The sequence below is a fragment of the Spermophilus citellus genome (assembly GCF_964194105.1).
Source record: "Spermophilus citellus genome assembly, chromosome: 9".
NCBI lineage: Eukaryota > Metazoa > Chordata > Mammalia > Rodentia > Sciuridae > Spermophilus > Spermophilus citellus.
Window position 1 is genome coordinate 73606199 of NC_138191.1, and position 18450 is coordinate 73624648.

General features: G+C 33.6%; 1 protein-coding gene across 2 annotated transcripts in view; it reads right to left on the reverse strand.

The window, feature by feature from the left end:
- Positions 1-11497: 11497 nt before the first annotated feature.
- The window catches only part of PTGFR (prostaglandin F receptor), a 38227-nt gene continuing 31274 nt past the window's right edge, over positions 11498-18450 (reverse strand). For both annotated transcript variants that reach the window (XM_081305226.1, XM_081305227.1), the window contains exon 3: positions 11498-13412. In XM_081305226.1, the coding sequence (XP_081161352.1) occupies positions 13113-13412 (300 nt within the window). In that variant the 3' untranslated portion in view covers positions 11498-13112. The remainder of the gene's footprint in view (positions 13413-18450) is intronic.

Below are 18450 nucleotides of genomic sequence, written 5' to 3' on the forward strand. Positions count from 1 at the left end.
CCATTGTTTCCATCACTTCTTTCTCTTTCTCATTTCAGCCCCTTGAAGAAGAGTCAATGGAAGTCAAAAAGAGCAGCAGCCCTTTCTGGAAAATGTTGCAGTACTTTGATCCTTCAAATACCTCATACTGTGTACAAGGCTGAAATTAGCCATTTTACTTCTCCAAATCATCGACAGTAATCTTGAGGCACCATAATTGATAGTATTCTTTTAATTTTTTTAATTGTTGATGGACCTTTATTTTATGTATTTGTATGTGGTGCTGAGGATCAAACCCAGTGCCTCACGCATGCTAGGCAAGTGCACTACCACTGAGCCACAACCCCAACCCCCATAACTGATATTATAATTGTGACAGATATTTGTTTTGGCTGGGCTAGATTATTCTCACACACATCTGACAGTCCATAAAACTTAATCTTTGCTATTTCCAAGAATTCATATCTTAAATAAACTTTAAACAATATGAAAAGAAATCAAATAGACAAGTAGTCAGCCTAAGAGAAACACTACACCCTTATTAGTTTTTTCTTTTTCTTTGCTGTTTTCTACCTTATTGGTAAAAGACATTTTTACTATGCTGTGCCTTTCCACTGGTTACCCTATGTTATCCTTGCAAATTCACAATATCAATATTAAAGTGCAAAACTGCTGTTACTGAATCCTACTAACTAGACACATATCTAGTTCATGTTCTCCCTGGGAACCTGGTTTCTTTATTTTGTGGGCTACTACACATATGTTCACTATTGACCAATGTTTGGATTTGATTTGACGTGGCAAAAATAATTGAAAGAATCACAGATAGCAAACAAAGATTATGGTCAGTGCATATCTGATATTAGATTAAAATTTTCTGTAGTCCTGAAGAAATTTCCTAAATCTATGTAATAGAATGGTAAAATTTTCCTTCTCAGTTTCCACCTTCTCACTCACTTGATAACTATCTCAGACACTCAAAAATCCAATCATGTAAAGCACTTTTTTGTAATATGAAAATTTAAAAATAAACATCTCTTAAGAACAAGCAAGCAAATATGGAAAACAAAGCAAAAATGTGTTTTTTCATCTAGTCTTCTCATTGACTTCTATGATCAATGTGAATGTTAAGAAATCAGTAAGCTATCTAGAGTTACAGTAGCAGAGACCAAGAATGCATAGTTGCACTGATAACATTTGGAATTTATATTATTTTATGGCTTTCTGCTATAGAACTTTCCTTATTAATTGAAATCTAAGGTGTAGGAGTATTCCGAAAAAAGTCATAAATTACAGCCAACAGAATTAAACTCTGTTCTGCTTCTTATCATCAACAGTGTTTCACAAAATGCTGTTAAGGAATTCTAGTGGAGTATGTCAAGCAAAAAGCATTTATCCTAGCTAATATATCTTTCAAGACATTAAACAGTTCTATTTTTTAATCCTGTTGTAGGTTTTGACATGCCCTCAAATAGATTTTGAATGAGTTTCTCAAATGTATTCGACCAAGGAAAACTTCATGTAAACAGTATCAGTTAACAGTTATTCATCAAAGAAAACTTTGTTTAAACAGTATCAATTAACAGTTATCCTTTTCTGTATTACAGTTTCAAGGAAGTCAGCATATGAATACAGGAATCCTGAAAGCACAAAATACTAAAATCAAAGAGAATATAATGCTGCCCCATAGACCTTCCAAGTGCACAAAAAAGTTTCCAAAGATTTAGAACTGAGAGATTCCTGTAAATTAATCTTCTCCTTCCTTCCCCAAGTGCCAAACTAATCAATTCTTTATGATTTATCTCTAGATAAGAAAGTAGTGCAGTTTGTAAAACTGAATTTGCAAACTTTTAGCATCATTTGTATGACACAGTCCACTAATTCCCAAAGTCATTCAACATTCCTAGGACACAAATGAAGTTCAGATGTCACCGGAGAGACTTGGCTGCCTTAGATTCTCTTGTCTTGCCTACTAACAATTTATCAGTGCAATTGACCTAAACATTTTTGTTTATTTTGTTTTGCTCTGGGTTTGTTTGCTTTTGCTTTGGACATTTTTTTTGGTTTGATTTTGTTAGGCTAACCTAATTTTCTACCACATTACTATTCAATAGTAAATTTATGAGGTGATGTATGCACAAAGTCTTTTAGAAACCTACAAGATATTTTTCTGTACCTCAGTTTTATTGTAAAACAGTGCTATTAGTAATAGTCTCAGGATCTTCTTTGGAAAATTAGAAATTTGCACCAATAAATAGAGTATACTCAAGAAATAAATTCCCACCCTCTCCCTTTACACACATATTCTCCTTTCCCAGCTACCCTCTTAGAGTTGGTATAAATGTACACAAGCATCAATTTAATGCCAAATGACATTATTGCTCAAAACCTTCTTGAAGCCAATTATCAAGTGAAAATGAATATTTTTAAATGTACATGTTATGGTTTAGATATTAGGAACACTCAAAAGCTCATGTGTGAGAAAACACAAGATGTTTTAAAGGTGAATGAGAGCCTTAACCTAATCAGTGTGTAATTCACTGATTAGCATTAACTGTGTGGTGACTATTGTCAGGCAGGTTATGACTGGAGGAGGTAGGTCATTGGGGCCTCTCTCTCTCTGTCTCTCTCTCTCTCTCTCTCTCTCTCTCTCTCTCTCTCTCTCTCTCTCTCTCTCCTGGTGCCAAGTACTCAGCTGCTTTTGTCCTCCACACATTTCCATCAAGATGTTCTGCCTCACCTCAGGCCTGGAACAATGGAGTTGACTGTCTATGGACTGAGACTTCTGAAACCATGAGGCAAAATAAACTTTTCTCCTCTAAAATTGTTCTTGTCAGGTCTTTTAGTCAAAAATGTCAAAAAAACTGAATAAAACAGTACATTCATTCTTATTGTTCATTTATTAAACATACTTATAATGCCAATTAAAGGTTGATAAGCATATTTCTGAAAAAAAAAAAACAAAAAATTGGCAGAGTATTTTGGAGATATATATTATATATAATAACATATATAATAATATATATAACATATATATAATATAGAATCCTTAATCACTTTTAAGTAACATCAGACAAATAGAATTTTTAATAATAATTCCAACATTCAACTCCATTAGGAAATTAGGGAATTCAAAAGGCACTTTATTTACTGTATTTAATTTTTCTCCAGGAGAGCAATATAGCTTGAGTTCTAGAAGGCTGGTCTTTTAATCTTCTCCCTGTGCATTTAAGCAAATAGCTTCTCCAACTATAGATTTTTTTTTCTATTTGAAAAGACATGGTAATACAATGGAATTGTCATACCACAGTAGAGATCAAATTAGACAACTGATAAGCTTCATCACAAATTGATGACAACGCATGTGGTCAATTCCATTTAGTCTCAGGGTACAAGAATAGCTATTGGTAAACACCTCTGATGATAAAAGGGGACTCAGGAATATCAGAGCACGGAATACAGTTTATAGGCTACCTAGAATCTCCAGAAAGGATCTACAAGAGACACGATAAAAAAAAATTAAAATAAAAAGAGTTTTGCTCATCATGCTAAGTAGTTTGGACCTGATCTTGGAGGCAGCATAATAAATATGATTTGAAATCAAGAAATTAAAATAGCCATAATTTCCACAAAGAAAATTTCAAATAATGTATAGGGTCAAAGTGGTACCCTTTGGAGAACAAAGCGGTAGGAAAAAAGCCCACAAAGGCTACTTGAGCTACAGTGGCTAATGTAATGAGGAGCAAACTTTAGAAGCTTAGATGTTGGGGCTCAACAACCATCTTCCACCTCTTAAACATCAGAATAAAAACTGATTTCTGTCTTTTTTTTTTTTTTGGATCATTAGGCAGTGGAGTTCTAATCACAGACTATATCTCAGATGGTGTCAATATTTTAAAAGTTAATGTCATTCTTACCTACTTGCAAAATTTTACTCATAATGCAAACAGGAATGTTGAATTTCAGGAGATGGTAATCGTCTATCATAAAGAATTACTGGTAGTGCTTATGAGAGATAAGTGATCTCCAAAAGCAATGTAATGTGATGACAGATTATCTTCCATTCTGAAAATTGGAGAAACTTTTTTTCTGTGACTACCGTCATTAAAATCCTCTCCCTGCTCTGCTCTGCTTCCCCTACCTCCACAATTCAGGAACCTGAAAAGATTCTAAAATACACGTAAAAGTGAATGATAGCAACATTAGACCTAATAGACTAAGCGGTTGGTGTGGCTTCACTGGTCAGAATGAACCACTCTCTTAATTCTGAATTGAATCACAACCCATCATGAATTCTTTTTGTAAAAGCAAGCTGGTCCACAATATATTTATATTTTAGTTGTACACAAGCCACACTGGGCTTAAATCAGTAAAAGACTAAACCACTCATCTCCACAGGAACAGAGAAGGGGCTGGCAGCAGTTCAGAAGACACGGGGACCAAAGCCATTTGATTCTACAGTTGGACTATATATTATTGCACAAAAGTACAGCCACCACACAAATTCTTGCCTCAGGACTCTGGTAAAAAGGGGTCTTCTTGGAAAACTCTTCCTGATCATTATGTTTCTAATTAGTGGATTAATAAGAGATTCTCATCTCTTATTAATCCACTAATTAATAAGATTAATAACATCTCCCATGTATGCCACGAGTCAGAAAGATTCAGAATCCATAGCTAGATCTTCTGGAGAATTCTACATCAAGAGAAATGTAATTATTTCATAAGTCTTCACCAAAAACATTACTAAAGGACAATTTTAATATCTACCTAAACTAAATTAAGAAAGCAAATAGATAAAAATTACTTCTAACTTTAGTTTCTATAATTCTCTGGATAATTTTGAGCTTTCTATTTTGCACACTATCCTGAATATCTGTGAGAAAATCACTAATTTATAAAATCAAACTCAAAATGGTGACAAATGTCTCAATTTTTAGAAAACTGTTTGATAGTTTCAATTCTTCTAATAGTTCAAGTTTTACAAATGAGTATATTGATGCTGAGATTTCAGAAAAATACATTTGAAGAAATGACTACATAGAACATTTTATCTGTGTTTGCATTTGGTGTCCTGTGTAAGACTCATGGTGACCAATGACATATTCTCTAGAAGACAGAAACATTCCTGGTGGGACTGTGCCTTGCAAAAGCACAACTTGGACTTGAGTTTCTATAGCTTTTATTCTCTTTCTTTTTCCTTTTAACTTTCTTTTCTTTTATCTTACTTTATAAATACCATTCATTTGGACTTGTATAAAAGACCTTGATTTTTAGTGCCTTTAGAATAGGATTTTGTGTCCAAGTATTTTAATTTTATTTTGGTCCATTTATTTTCAACTGTCATTTTAATTATTTCTACTAAAACCCATTAAAATAATTTACTTGTCCCAGAAGAAAAGAATGAACATTGTATTTTATTGGGAGAAGAAATACTCAGTACCCCTCTGAGAAGCCAGACTGATTAAAGATTCATTTTACTAGAGTAGGAAATTACTGTATCACCAACTGGAATCAGACAAGAGAGGAAAATAGCAGGATCAAAGAAAATTATTACCATTGGAAGTGTAGGGAGAAAAATGTAAAATTGATCCAAATAGGCCTTCAATTCTTTCTTGAAAAAAAAAAGAAAAGTTTGGTTAGAGTGACAAAATGTAAGTAATATTCCCAGAGATTGGTATGGTGATTTTGCCTGAATACATTTTGAGAAAAATCCTTTTGAAACTAGTAAGAGATTTGAGACCAACTAAATCTTGGTTCATTTATGTTGACTTTGTTTCTCCATAAGTTTAATTGTCCATACATATCACCCCATGTTCTTCTAACCCCTCTTTGCATACATTTTTCCACATCTAAATTATTTGAAGTCGGGGGAAAAATTAGGGTAGGAATGAAATGTCTAGTACTAAAATAATGGTCCTATTTTGAATTATTAAAATGCTTCATGGCTCTTTGTTTCATGTCATAACAAGTAACTGGTTAGCCTCGTTGATTAGACCTGTGGTTCCCAGAGTGTGTTCCTTAGACTAGCATTGCTTGGGACCTTTAGGGACTCTATTGCAAATGAAGATTCTCTAGTCACATCCCAGACCTACTGAATCAGTCACTGAAGTGAGGCTCAACACTTTGATGAAATAAATACTACATGTGAATGGGATGCATGCTCATGTTTGAGAACTAAGTTAATAGGATTGATAGATGTGTGGGCCAGTTGTTATAGATTTATCTCGACATCATTGTCTATACTTGTTACAGACTAAATTATGTCCCTCCAAAATTCATATCTTAAAGTCAAAATCTTCAGTTCCTCAGTATTTGTCTACTGACAAATTTGTCTTACTGAGTCTTTGCAGAAGTAGGAAAGGTTAAATAAGTTCACTAGAATGATCCCTAGTCCCATGTGACTGCTGCCTCATGAGAGCTGATGGAAGCGTAGACACACATGGAGGAAAGAGCATATGAAAACAAAGAAGAAAATGGCCATCTACAAGACAAGGAGACAGGCCTCAGAAGAAATCACCCCTAGCCCCAGATTTCTAGCCTCTGTAATTGTAAAAAAAAAAATTGTTTTAAATCACAGAGTCTGAGGCACTTAGTTATGGCATCGCTATCAATAAATTTTTAACTAACCCACTTAACTATCTACAGACTCTATGCTGTTGGTCACAACAGACATCTGGTAAGAAGAGAAACTAGTGTTACAGAAAATTATCTTCTTTACTAGAAAAACTTGTGATAGGTCTTTAGTGTCATTGTAAAATTACTAAAACAAGGGTTATTTTATTATTTTATGGTCTAAACTAGTGTTTCCCAATCTAAGTTAATAATAGAGGCCATGAAAGTCAATATATCAAAAAACCTGATGGAAATCCACCCCAGAAAAGACTTCAAGAATATAACTAAAACTGGGGAGGCAGTTATTGGCTACACATTTGGTGGGATGGGGGCTTAGACCTCGAGCTTACCTGACACAAAAACATAAATTCCATTAAAATTAGAAAATCTAAGGATAAAAAATAAAAAGGAGAGTATGTTTATAATCTTTGAGGCGGGAAATATTTCCAAATAAGAAATAAATCAATAATCCATAAAAGATCACTAAGTCTATTATGGTGAAAGACACCCTCAATGAAAAATAAAATAGCAACCTAGGAGAGAAGTATTTGTAACATATGTGAAAAGGGTTAATATTCTTAACATACAGAGTCAAATAAATAAGAAAAATATTAACAGATTAGTATGGACAAAGGTCAGGAACAGGAAATTCATAGAAAAGCAATGACTTAACAAATGTAAGAATATGTTTAACTTCATTATTGCAAAGGGAAATGAAAGTAACATAAAATATGGTTTGAATATTATTTCTTTTTGCTGATTAGATTTGTGAATGTAAAAGGCTGCCTTAATACATACTAGTAATCTCAGAAATTAAGCATTTTTTAAAAAAAGAGTATGGTGATTCACATTGCCCGTTTTAGCAGTGTGTATTCATAATGCAAACGAGTCTGTCTTAATCCAGTAAGTTCACAAACCACAATAATAGGATATAAAGAAATACACATTGAAATAGCATTAGATAAAAGGGAAATAAATGGAAATAAAAACAAGTCTCCATCAATAAGAAAAATCATTAGTTAACTTGTGGCACATTCATATTACATAATACTATCTAGATATTAAAAAGAATTTTCTGTATGTACATGGACTATCAAAACAAAAACATTGCCAAAAAAAACAGTACATATAGTATAATCTCACTTTTTAAGAAGTTAAATTATGTTAAGTGTCTACTGGTGTAGAACTGCTTTATTTAAAATGGAAAAGTTAACACTTCAACAGTAGGATGAATTTCAGTTTGGGGTTTTATAAGTCAAACACTGAGAATAATTCAAGTGAAATTAAACATGAAACACTAAGGGTTTTTCAAAGTGCAAATTTAAAATACACCTCGAATCCAAGATATAATTTCTTTAGATTTCAAGAATTTTGCCTCTGCTCTATTATAAATAGATCACTAACCAAAAGTGAAATTTTCATTATATTTTAAAACCTATCTAGATTGTTAACTGAAGATATCTGCCTGCAAATTTGAGACTTTTAATAAAAACATAATGACCTCCAAATTACTTTCTCATAATTACAAATCACATCTTTATCTTATCATGTTCAGTTAATACTTCTTCAGGGCAGAAATATAGCTCTGCCAGAAATTTTGTGCAATAAATCCCTGTAAGTAGCTTAGAACAAAACATTTGTTATATATGAACTTACATCTCAAGATTGCTAAGATTTAATTTTAGCCAAGTTTCTTATTTACTTCATGTACTGCTAGGTTTGAGTTCAAAATGAAGGGATTCTTCCCTTTGGAGAAAAAAAAAAAAAGGAGAAATGTACTTTGATCTTGTTTCAGTGCTATTACACTACTTTGAATATTCTGAAAGTTTTACAGAGTTCAGTTTCCTGAGTTATGTCAAGACAAACATATTCTATCAGGGAGAAATTAAAAGTGCAAAAGGCAAAATTACATTTACTTCATTCTCACTTATTAGAAAAGCAATCATTTCAGACATAGCTGCAACTGGGCAGTGTTTGTCTTGTTGTCTGCATTATTTTAAAAAGTGAGTTTTTCCCTTACTATTCTGTGTATCTGAAATAAAAAAATTATTCATTGTAAGTAGCACATATTCAACCCTATCTTTATAGATTACAACAGCATACTTCTCAGTATTTATAAAGAGTGAACACTAAATGTTTTATTACATTATGTTCCTAAATAAAAAAGTAATTTAAAAAAATATGGTTCGTGTTTAAATATCATAGGAAGGCAAGAACTAAAACATTATTTTTATTGAATGTTTAAATAATTACTGCTGTCTATCAACTATTTTCAGTCTTCCTCCTGGTGTATCAACCCAGCTGAAGTCTTGTTTTGGCCAGAAACATGTGAGTAAATGTGTATTTCTTTCGGGTGGATGCTTTAACAGACTGTGTATGATTCATCATGTTCTGTTGTTTCCCCTCTAGCATAAACAGCAACATATCATGGTGGATATTCAGTCACTTGAGTTCTTTGAAGTGATTATAGTGAACCCCCTTTCGAGTGGACAGGAAGCACAGATAACCTACAAACATTTCTGAGTTTGCATCACTAAGATTTGGGGGTCGCTTGCTATCCTAGACCTATGTAGGCTTATCCTAGACCTATATATACCTAGGCCACCAGATTTTAGAAACAATCCCATCTAAATTATGAAACTATGGTAAGACTCAGGTGAAAGAAACTTAGATGTTGCAGAGGAGTGGACAGAGAAGGAATAACAGACAGTAACACTGGAAACCAAGTCAAAACTCTTCCCATCTAATAGCAGGTAAAAATGGGCATTCAGGCTCAAAAGTTGAAAGTTGTATACGACCATCTTCAAAATAACCACTCTGGATATAGGTTCTCCACATTTATTATAAAGTCATTTAAGTTTCAAGCCAGTCAAAGCACTAAAATTACATGGGTTATATACCAATGCAAGCAACAACACATACACATCACGATTTAATCTCTTGTGCAAACCAGCAAATATGAAGAGCACAAAATACACTTATTCACATAACAAAGAAAAACACATTTCATCTACTATTAAAACATGTCAGTAATGAGTGGAAGTTCAACATTGTTTACTGGGTGGCAAAGTCTTCTGATACCCAGATGAGGGAGCAAGAAAATATACATGCCCAACCTTGATATTCTGACCCTAGACAGTTAATTAATTGGAGCAATGATGGTGCACAGGAAAAGCTAAAGCAGTTTTCACAAAGGGCTCACTCTGTATTTAATAAATGTTCTTATTAGGGTTGTAAATTCAAATTACGCATAAAACTAAAGTGAATTTGTCTTTTCCTAAGTCTTAAAATGAGCATACGATACTATTATATACCACAGATTTATCCCCCCCATATATATAGGTATGTCTGTGTGTGTGTGTGTGTGTGTGTGTGTGTGTGTGTGTGTGTACATTTAGGAATTTTCCACTTTAGTTATACAAATCATTATAAGCAACTTTCCATCTCTAGGAAAAAAAATTTTCAAAGGGCATGTTTTTATCACTTAATTGAAACCTTCAGTAAAACATTTGATGTTTTGGATACCAGGAGTCAGCATTCTCTTAGTATTTATAATCATAAAAACCCATATGCATTTTTTTTGGCTTAAACCACAAAAATTTATTTCTTACAGTTCCAGAGGCGGTCGTCCAATATTAGGATATGGCTGGGTTCTCTTGAGAGCTCTCCTTGTGGTTGAGGGAAATCTCTCTCATGACTCTTTCTATAAGGGCACTAATTTAAACAAATTCACAAAGACTCTAAAAAAGTCTGACAAGTTTAGCTTTTGCCTAGAATAATACAATTTTTCAGAAATCATAAGCTCAAACAGTATGTGAAGTTGCATGATTACTACTTTACCTAATGCAAAGGGAAATTATTTCAGTTACCCTGAAGGTCTCCTTACAAACTTTAAAACAGAGCTTACAACATTCAAATTAATGAACCTGTTGAAACTATTTGTACTATTTATTTCTGGAAATCAGAACAAATATACTTTCACTTGGAATATGAATGAAAGTTATTGGTGAATGCTACCCTCTATTATTTGTTATACAGCAAATTGCCAAACTATGTGCAAAATATATATCAAAAGAAACAAATTCTGAAATCAGCTCTGCCCACTCTTGTGTTTGTTTGCTTTCTTTAATTATGCTTTCCTTGGAAGAAAAGCCTAAATCATGCAAACACATATTCTTTTACTTATTTTTTTTCCAGTTTTGATGTCTGTATCATGTGTTTAACATCATCTCAAAATCAATTATATTGCCCTAAAACGATGCTCACATGATACAAGTAATCTTTCCAGATATGCAGAGTGACTCCATTGTCACTCCCCAAAGCACTGCATCCCACATGGTCATATCACAGATCTCAGTTCAGATGCATATGGCTAGGACCACATTGTGGCAATACAGCAACAATTTTTCCATTACATTTTAAAGACTCTGGGAGAAGAGGCCTGGAGATTCTGAACGTGTTTCTTCTCAGTGCCTTATCCCAGTTGAAATACATGCAAATATTTGCTGCAGGTTTTTTATCCAAGATGACAAGGGAAGGTAGGTAGAGATCTGGTCCCTTGTGCCTCAGTTCACAGGACACCAATATTCTTAAGTAGTTATAGAAAATAAATATCTGCTTTGAAAGTTTGTCTTGGCTTAAAGTGCTCTTGAAACACATTTATGCAATGTAATAGCAATCACAAATAGCTTCTTTTTAAACATGTGTTGTATATACAAACATACACACACACATATATAATGTATATATACATATACCATAATGACCAATATGTAACTGTCATTTTAAACTAAAATGTGCAAAAACTTTGCAATTCCATGTCCAATTTGCATTAAGAAATTTTTGTCTGTAATTCAACTTGACAAGTATTAATCTAGCATATATTATGTGCTCTACATATGAGAATAAATTTGCAAGATTAATCATTTACTGGTCTTAAAATAAGAATACCATGTGCCAGCGTGTTGTGATCTGCTTTAGATTTGCAGAAAAAAATATTGCCTTCAAATCTTCAATGAGGATACTTTCTTAATTTCTTTTAATTTACCCAGGACAATTTGCCAAAATCCACAAAGTTAACAATGACTTCCAATGGAAATTAACAATGAAAACCAGAAATTTATGAACATAATCATTTAAGTCTAGCTGAATTAAAAGAATTACCTAGAGTCTGAAAAGAGTTTCACAGAGAAAATTCATTTTTAAATGGACCCAATTTAATGAAAGAAAGAAGTTTTTTTTTTAGAAATACATTTCCCTACTATAAAGAAAAACTACTCCCTATTCTCTGATGGACCTAAGACATTCTGAATGGGTACTAAATTCTTTGGAATGAATTACAAAAACAAGGGGAAAAAGTTCTGATTTATTACTGGAAATTTTGGGGAGATTATTACCTTTGATTTCTGGTTAGCTATTAAAATGATGCCAAAATGCTTGGCTGATTTCCAATCTTCCCCTTCAACACTGTAGCACAGGCTTCAGAAGATGCTATCTTACACATTCAATGAACCTATTGTCAAAAGAGGATTTTCCATTGTTTGTGGTGAGTATTTTTGTGTACATACATGCATGTAAGGCAGAAAAACACTAGATGTAGATAATCTTTGAATATTATATGTTGACTGTGTTTCTTTTATTCTCTGAAACACAGCAAAGCACCTTTTTGCCCATGTTCTTTGCTCACATCATTGGGGTATAGGTTGTTTGCATTATTCATGGTAGAGCTTTTTAGGAACTGCTATCATGCAAGTTGCCTATATCTGTGCTAAGTTAAAGCCTCTGTATCTCTAAATATGAACATGTATCAACGTACTAAATTTTTCAAAGGAAACGATTATTTAAAAATTTTAAATCTATACTTGCCAAAAATCCTTCAAACAATTGACCTTCATAATAATAGATGAAAGTAATCATATTTGTCAAATATGATATGAATGGGCCCATTATAAATAAGCTCACGAGATCAGACAACCTATGAGCCAGAACTGACCTATACAGTAGGTTTTTGTTATAAGCCACAGTTGAATCCCAGGTGCCATGGTCATGCATATATTGATTGAGGCTACATAATGACTACTAAAACAGACCAGACAAAAATACAGGGGCCTTGTAGTTCAATGAGCTTTGTCTATGAAGAATAGCTACAAACAGTGATCCTAAAATAGCCAATCCACCGTGCAGGTAGTGTTAAGGTGTTCCCTAGTAAATAGGCCAAGTAAAAATACATTAGGCCTCAACACATTCATTTATTATAAAAGCATCAATCACACAGATAAGCTCAATTTTTTTTCTATTTGACTCCCATAAGCATTATTTCATTCTAACTCCAGTTGACAAAAACAAGTGAAAATATGCAATCATATACTACTTTGACAAATTTCAAAAGCTGAATCCAAAGAAAGTTATCACCAACTACCTGCTGAGGTCTGAACTTTCCAGTTAGGCTATGTATATTTATCTAATTAACTGATATATTGCCAAAAATTTTCTTAATCGCGTTCTAGTCCTACACTGACTTACTGTCCTACTAAACTCGGTGCTTGCTGATTTTTTTCTGCAACTGGTGACTCAGAAATAGCAGCAACCTTTAAGGAATTTTTAATAGAGCTAAGCTCCCAAATATGTAAGCTGATGACATGCACTCCACAGCAGCGTCTGGCAAGCTTGAAGAGATTCTTAAGGACAGCCTTCCGGAGAAGAATATATACCCAGGGATCTAAGATTTGATTCCATGTTGCCATTCGGAGAGCAAAGAGCGTTGTTTCACAGGTCTCCTGAGAATTATTTCCATTTATGCCAATGTTGGCCATTGTTACCTAGAATACAAGAAAAACAGAGAAATCGATTGATTGCAGGCATTTTTTTTCAGTCCTGTTATTTTTAACTTAACTAGCTGTGCTACATGACCTTCATTCCACTTCCATAAAGTGATGTTATGCTGCAAAATACGGACAAAAATAAATGATAGAATCACTGATACAGACATTTGAATCCTTTGAATTCAAATTGAATTCAAATTGACATCAGAACTACAAAACAGTAACTTCTAAAGTAAGTCAGATGTGCATGACTAGAATGACTCAGGGAGAACAGATGTTGACATCAGAAACCACCCTTCTTAGACTTCTGCAGATAATAATATCAAAGCCAGCACACATTTTGCATTTCAATAAAAACTAAATTATATTTAAGTACATAAATCATAGATAAGCTAACAGATTTTTTAAAAATGCACGCAGAACATTTGATATTAGTTTGTATATTAGTTTGATATTAGTTTGTACATAGTATATAATATTATTCTGTAATGCTACTTTTAGAGTTTTCAGCTTGGTAACTACAACGATAATAGCATCTTCTCTTTTCTGAATCTCTCATCCCTACCATAACTAGGCTAAAACATTCTCAAAAGTAAACAATGGAATTTTCTAAGGACTTTGTAGAAATGAGCTTATCTCTATACTACTATCTTGTGACTTAATCATAACAATTCATATTTTGGTCTCCTATGTCCATTTCCTGATTACTGTGATTATAAAGAGAGCATTTTGTAGAAACGGTTCTATAAATGGTCCCAGCTACTATTAGAATGAAGCAAATCACTGAGTCCAGCTTTGACAGCCAAACAGTTGCAGAACAAACAAATAAGAGGACTTCAAAAAAAACTCAGCTATAAAAAATAATAAAAAAATAAACAGGAGATAAAACTGAAATTAAATGATACTGGGTCATCATGCCACAAAGACTCAAACATGATATCAAAAAAACCTAAAAATCCCAAATGAAAAGAAAATCAAGACCAATGTCAAAAAGAAGCATCTTTATTTGTAAGGCTGAGATCAATGCTTAAAGAATAAATATCACTTATCAAAACTTCCATGGCCTGTATGACATAGTGCAAACTCTTCAGCTGACGCTGTGATGGTAAATCTGTAAGTTTACCTCTATAATCTTATCTCCCCTGCAAATATCCTATGTTCCAACCACTGGCCAATATCTCGCTTTCAGAGATGCACCATGTTCTTTGAGCAATGGCTTATGTAACACCCTTTATTTTGAACTCCTATCCCCCTTTCTCTGCCAAACTTTCTCTGACAAACTCCTGTCTCTAAACCCCATATAAAATTCATGCATTTTTCCCAATCTTCACCAAGATGAATGAGCAGTTGCTCCCTCCTCTGTACTCCCACTGCAATTTGTCCAGTTATACACTTTAAAACAATGCATAATAATTATGCATTTACCTGTATGTCTATGATCATCTTTTGTTTTTCTTCATATTTCTAATATTCAGTACAAGGATGATACCTAAAATGTACCCAGTAAATATTGGTCAAATTTACTAATGTTATTTTTTATTCTTTGCATTTATTTTTGAAGCATAATGACTCATCATCAGAGAAACCTCTGACCATCTGTCACAAGGGTCTAATATTTTGAAGCATTAAGTGTTTCTAAAAGTTTTAATGTATTACTGAAGGATTCTAGTGTGGTTTGTTGGCACTTAAAAGAAGCAAGATATTGCTGTCCATGCAGATCACTTGGGCAATAGTCTTTTCCCAGGAAATAATGCATCAAAATGCAGACCTAAATATTCAGTAGCTAAATAAAATTAAAAGAGTATTTTCTGCACAACAGTACCTGGATCAAATATAGACTCTCCTATCATTGTTGTATCATTGTTCCCTTAAATTATGCCTTGGGATTTTAAAAGTATACCTACCTATATGGGATCAATTACTCTAAGAATAAAATAACACCAAGACTTGACTGGCATTTGGACTCAAATATTTTCACTTTATATTGTTTTGTTCACTCAACAAATACTTATTGATTATCTGCTATGTGCCAGACAGTGTGCAAGGAATTGAAGATAAAAATGGTAAACAAAGCAGAAACTGTAGAATTTATAATCTGTTTGCTAAAATTGGGTGGGGAGAGTATAAGGATGAATGAATAAATATTTCTCTTGACTCACAAGTATTAAATGTATGCATTTTATATTAATGAATAGGTATGTTCCTGGGTATCTACTCTGTGTATATGGGAGCAAATATACTCAGAACAATTGTGTGGAACAGTTGCTTTAGAGATGCGCAAATTTAAAGCATCTCAGTTATATGGCATGCACTTCTCTGATTTTTCCTTTCTTCTCTGAAAATACTCCTATGTTCACCAACTATGAAAAGACACTGAATTTCTGAAGGAAACCAGAGCCTAGTCTTTTTTCCAGAATACCAGCACAGTGCCCAAGCACTCATAATCACTCTGTCCCTCCTTGACTACCAGCCCCAGTCATGAAGAAGGGTTGCCCCAAAGCCTTGGGAGAAGGAATTATTGTTTAGCTACCCACAAAGCTGTAGGTGAAATATTTCTGTAAAATAGATGTCATTAGTATTTTATTTATAATAGTATCATTGGTAATTCTGGATAACCTAAGTCTGAAAAAAACAGATAAACTATGATAATTTTACATTATGAAAATTTATGTAGGTACTTCTGTTTGTGATTCAGTTTTAACTTTTAAAATATTTTTAATATTTTATTTTAATTTAGTTGGACACAATATCTTTATTTTATTTTTATGTGGTGCTGAGGATCAAACCCAGAACCCCACACATGCTAGGCGAGTGCTCTACTGCTGAGCCACAACCCCAGCCCCTCAGCTTTAACTTTTTTAAAAAGAAAATCACCCAGTTGCATTAATTGTGTAATCTCAATTTTGAAAAAAACAACTGTTGTTTTTTGCATGGGAAATAGATTGGAGTATATACATTAATGTTTTCATTGGTTAACCCTAGGCAGTAGAAACACAGAGGATTTTTATTTTCTCCTTTGGTTTGTGTTTAGTTTAATATTTTGGATAGACCATACATTGTTTTTACAAGTTATGCTTTTTCCCCCAAGTAATTTGTGGAAATACACTATTTTACCAGAAATTTTATGGATTATATATGCATATTCATGCACATATGAGTGATGTGGTACTGAAGGCGCCAAAGAATCGCCTGGAAAACGTAACTCTGGTAAAACTGGCAGGAGAGATGTGAGAGGTGAGGTCAGGCTGAGGAATGTCTGCACGCTGGGCCAACATAGTCATTTTCCCTGGACCTGGATGACAGTTACTTCACATGCCTGGGAAGCATTCTTCTCTGACTGGCCCACCCAATCTTGCATTCCAGACAGTGTATCCAGACTCTCATCAGTACTTAGCCTTTCATCTAGTTCCCAAGAGAACCAGAGGACATAGAACTAGAGGAATATATATTATTTTTTAAAATATCTTCTATGGATTTTGGAAAGTTACAATTATTCATCTTTATCAATGATTACAATTCTGAGAAAATGGATAGGGCCAAGTGTTTGCATAGTCTATAAGAAAACAATTAATTCATCTGATACCTCTAACACACTCAATACTAAGACAAGAGAGAAACAATGAAGTGAAAAATGTATAGGAAGGAGAGTTTAGGTGCATTGTCAAATTTCAAGGAATAAAACATAATAAAATCAAATATCTATCTACTTGGGCCACATAATACAATTATATCATCTGTTAAGTTCAAAATTAATCAATCGGACAGACCACTTTACTCAGATAACAGAGCCCATGTAAACTAAAATTTTACTCTGGAAGCTATTTCACATCTGGGTCTGTGGACTAGATTCAGGAAAGCAATGGTGAATTCAATAATGGTGCTTCTGTTCCTTTGAGTATTCATAAAAGTATATCAATCTAGAAGCAGGTAGTTTTTGAGTGTCTGCTATGTCCAGATCTTTTGCAAGATGCTAGTGATGTAGAGACTAATACTTACATAAGTTCTACCTAATAAATTATATATTTTTTAGTTATATAGTTTTTATTTGTTTTACCTAACACTAAAATATAATCTTGTTAAAAGCATGCCTTTTAGACTGACCAACTCTTTGCTGATTCCTAGCATCTGTCATACAGTAGGGCAGTCAATATCTACTAAATGAATTGAATGAATGAAGTCTCTGAGAAGACACCAATAAGAAAGCAGCAGCTACAAAAGCCTTCAAAAACAACAACAAAATAAACAAACAAAAAACCCACTACTCTTATGAGTTCCATATACCAACTTTAACCATGCCTAAATTACATGAATTTCTACATTGCTGATTATAGAAGTGTTTTAGCTTTTTGAGTGCTTTGACTTAAAGACCCAACCAGCACACTTGTAGAGGAGGAATAGTTTTTTTGAGGGCTCACAATTTCAGAGGTCTTAATTCATAGGAGGCTGGCTCCATTCCTTGAGGATTGAGGTGAAGCTGAACCTCATGTCAGGACAGTATGCAGAAGGAAGCAGCTCACATCAGGAAGCAGAGAGAGAGTGAGACTCCAGCTCCAGATACAAAATATTTACCCCATAGCCAAGCCCCAAATTAACCACTTCCTCCAGTCACACCCCACCTGCCTCTAGTTACCACTCAGTTAATCCAATCGGGATTAATTCACTGATTGGGCCAAGACTCTCATAATCCAATCATCTTTCCTATGGAACTTCTTGCATTGTCTCACATGTGAGCTTTTGGGGGACACTTCATATCCAAACCATAACAAGAAGATATAATATTTTAGTCCTTTCCCACTTATTGAATATCCATTATATTAAGACAATAGTTTGCAAATGGTGAATGATTCAGAAATAAATCAGAGAGAAATATTTCAAGAGGAAAAAAAGGACAAAGTTATATAATATTTCTTGTGTCAAAAATCTAGAATAGCTGTGAAATTTTGTCCATCCCCAAAGTACACATCAGTACTGAAAAATTCACACATTTATAAAAATTCATTTTTTCTGCTTAACTTATAGAGAATTAAATGATGGT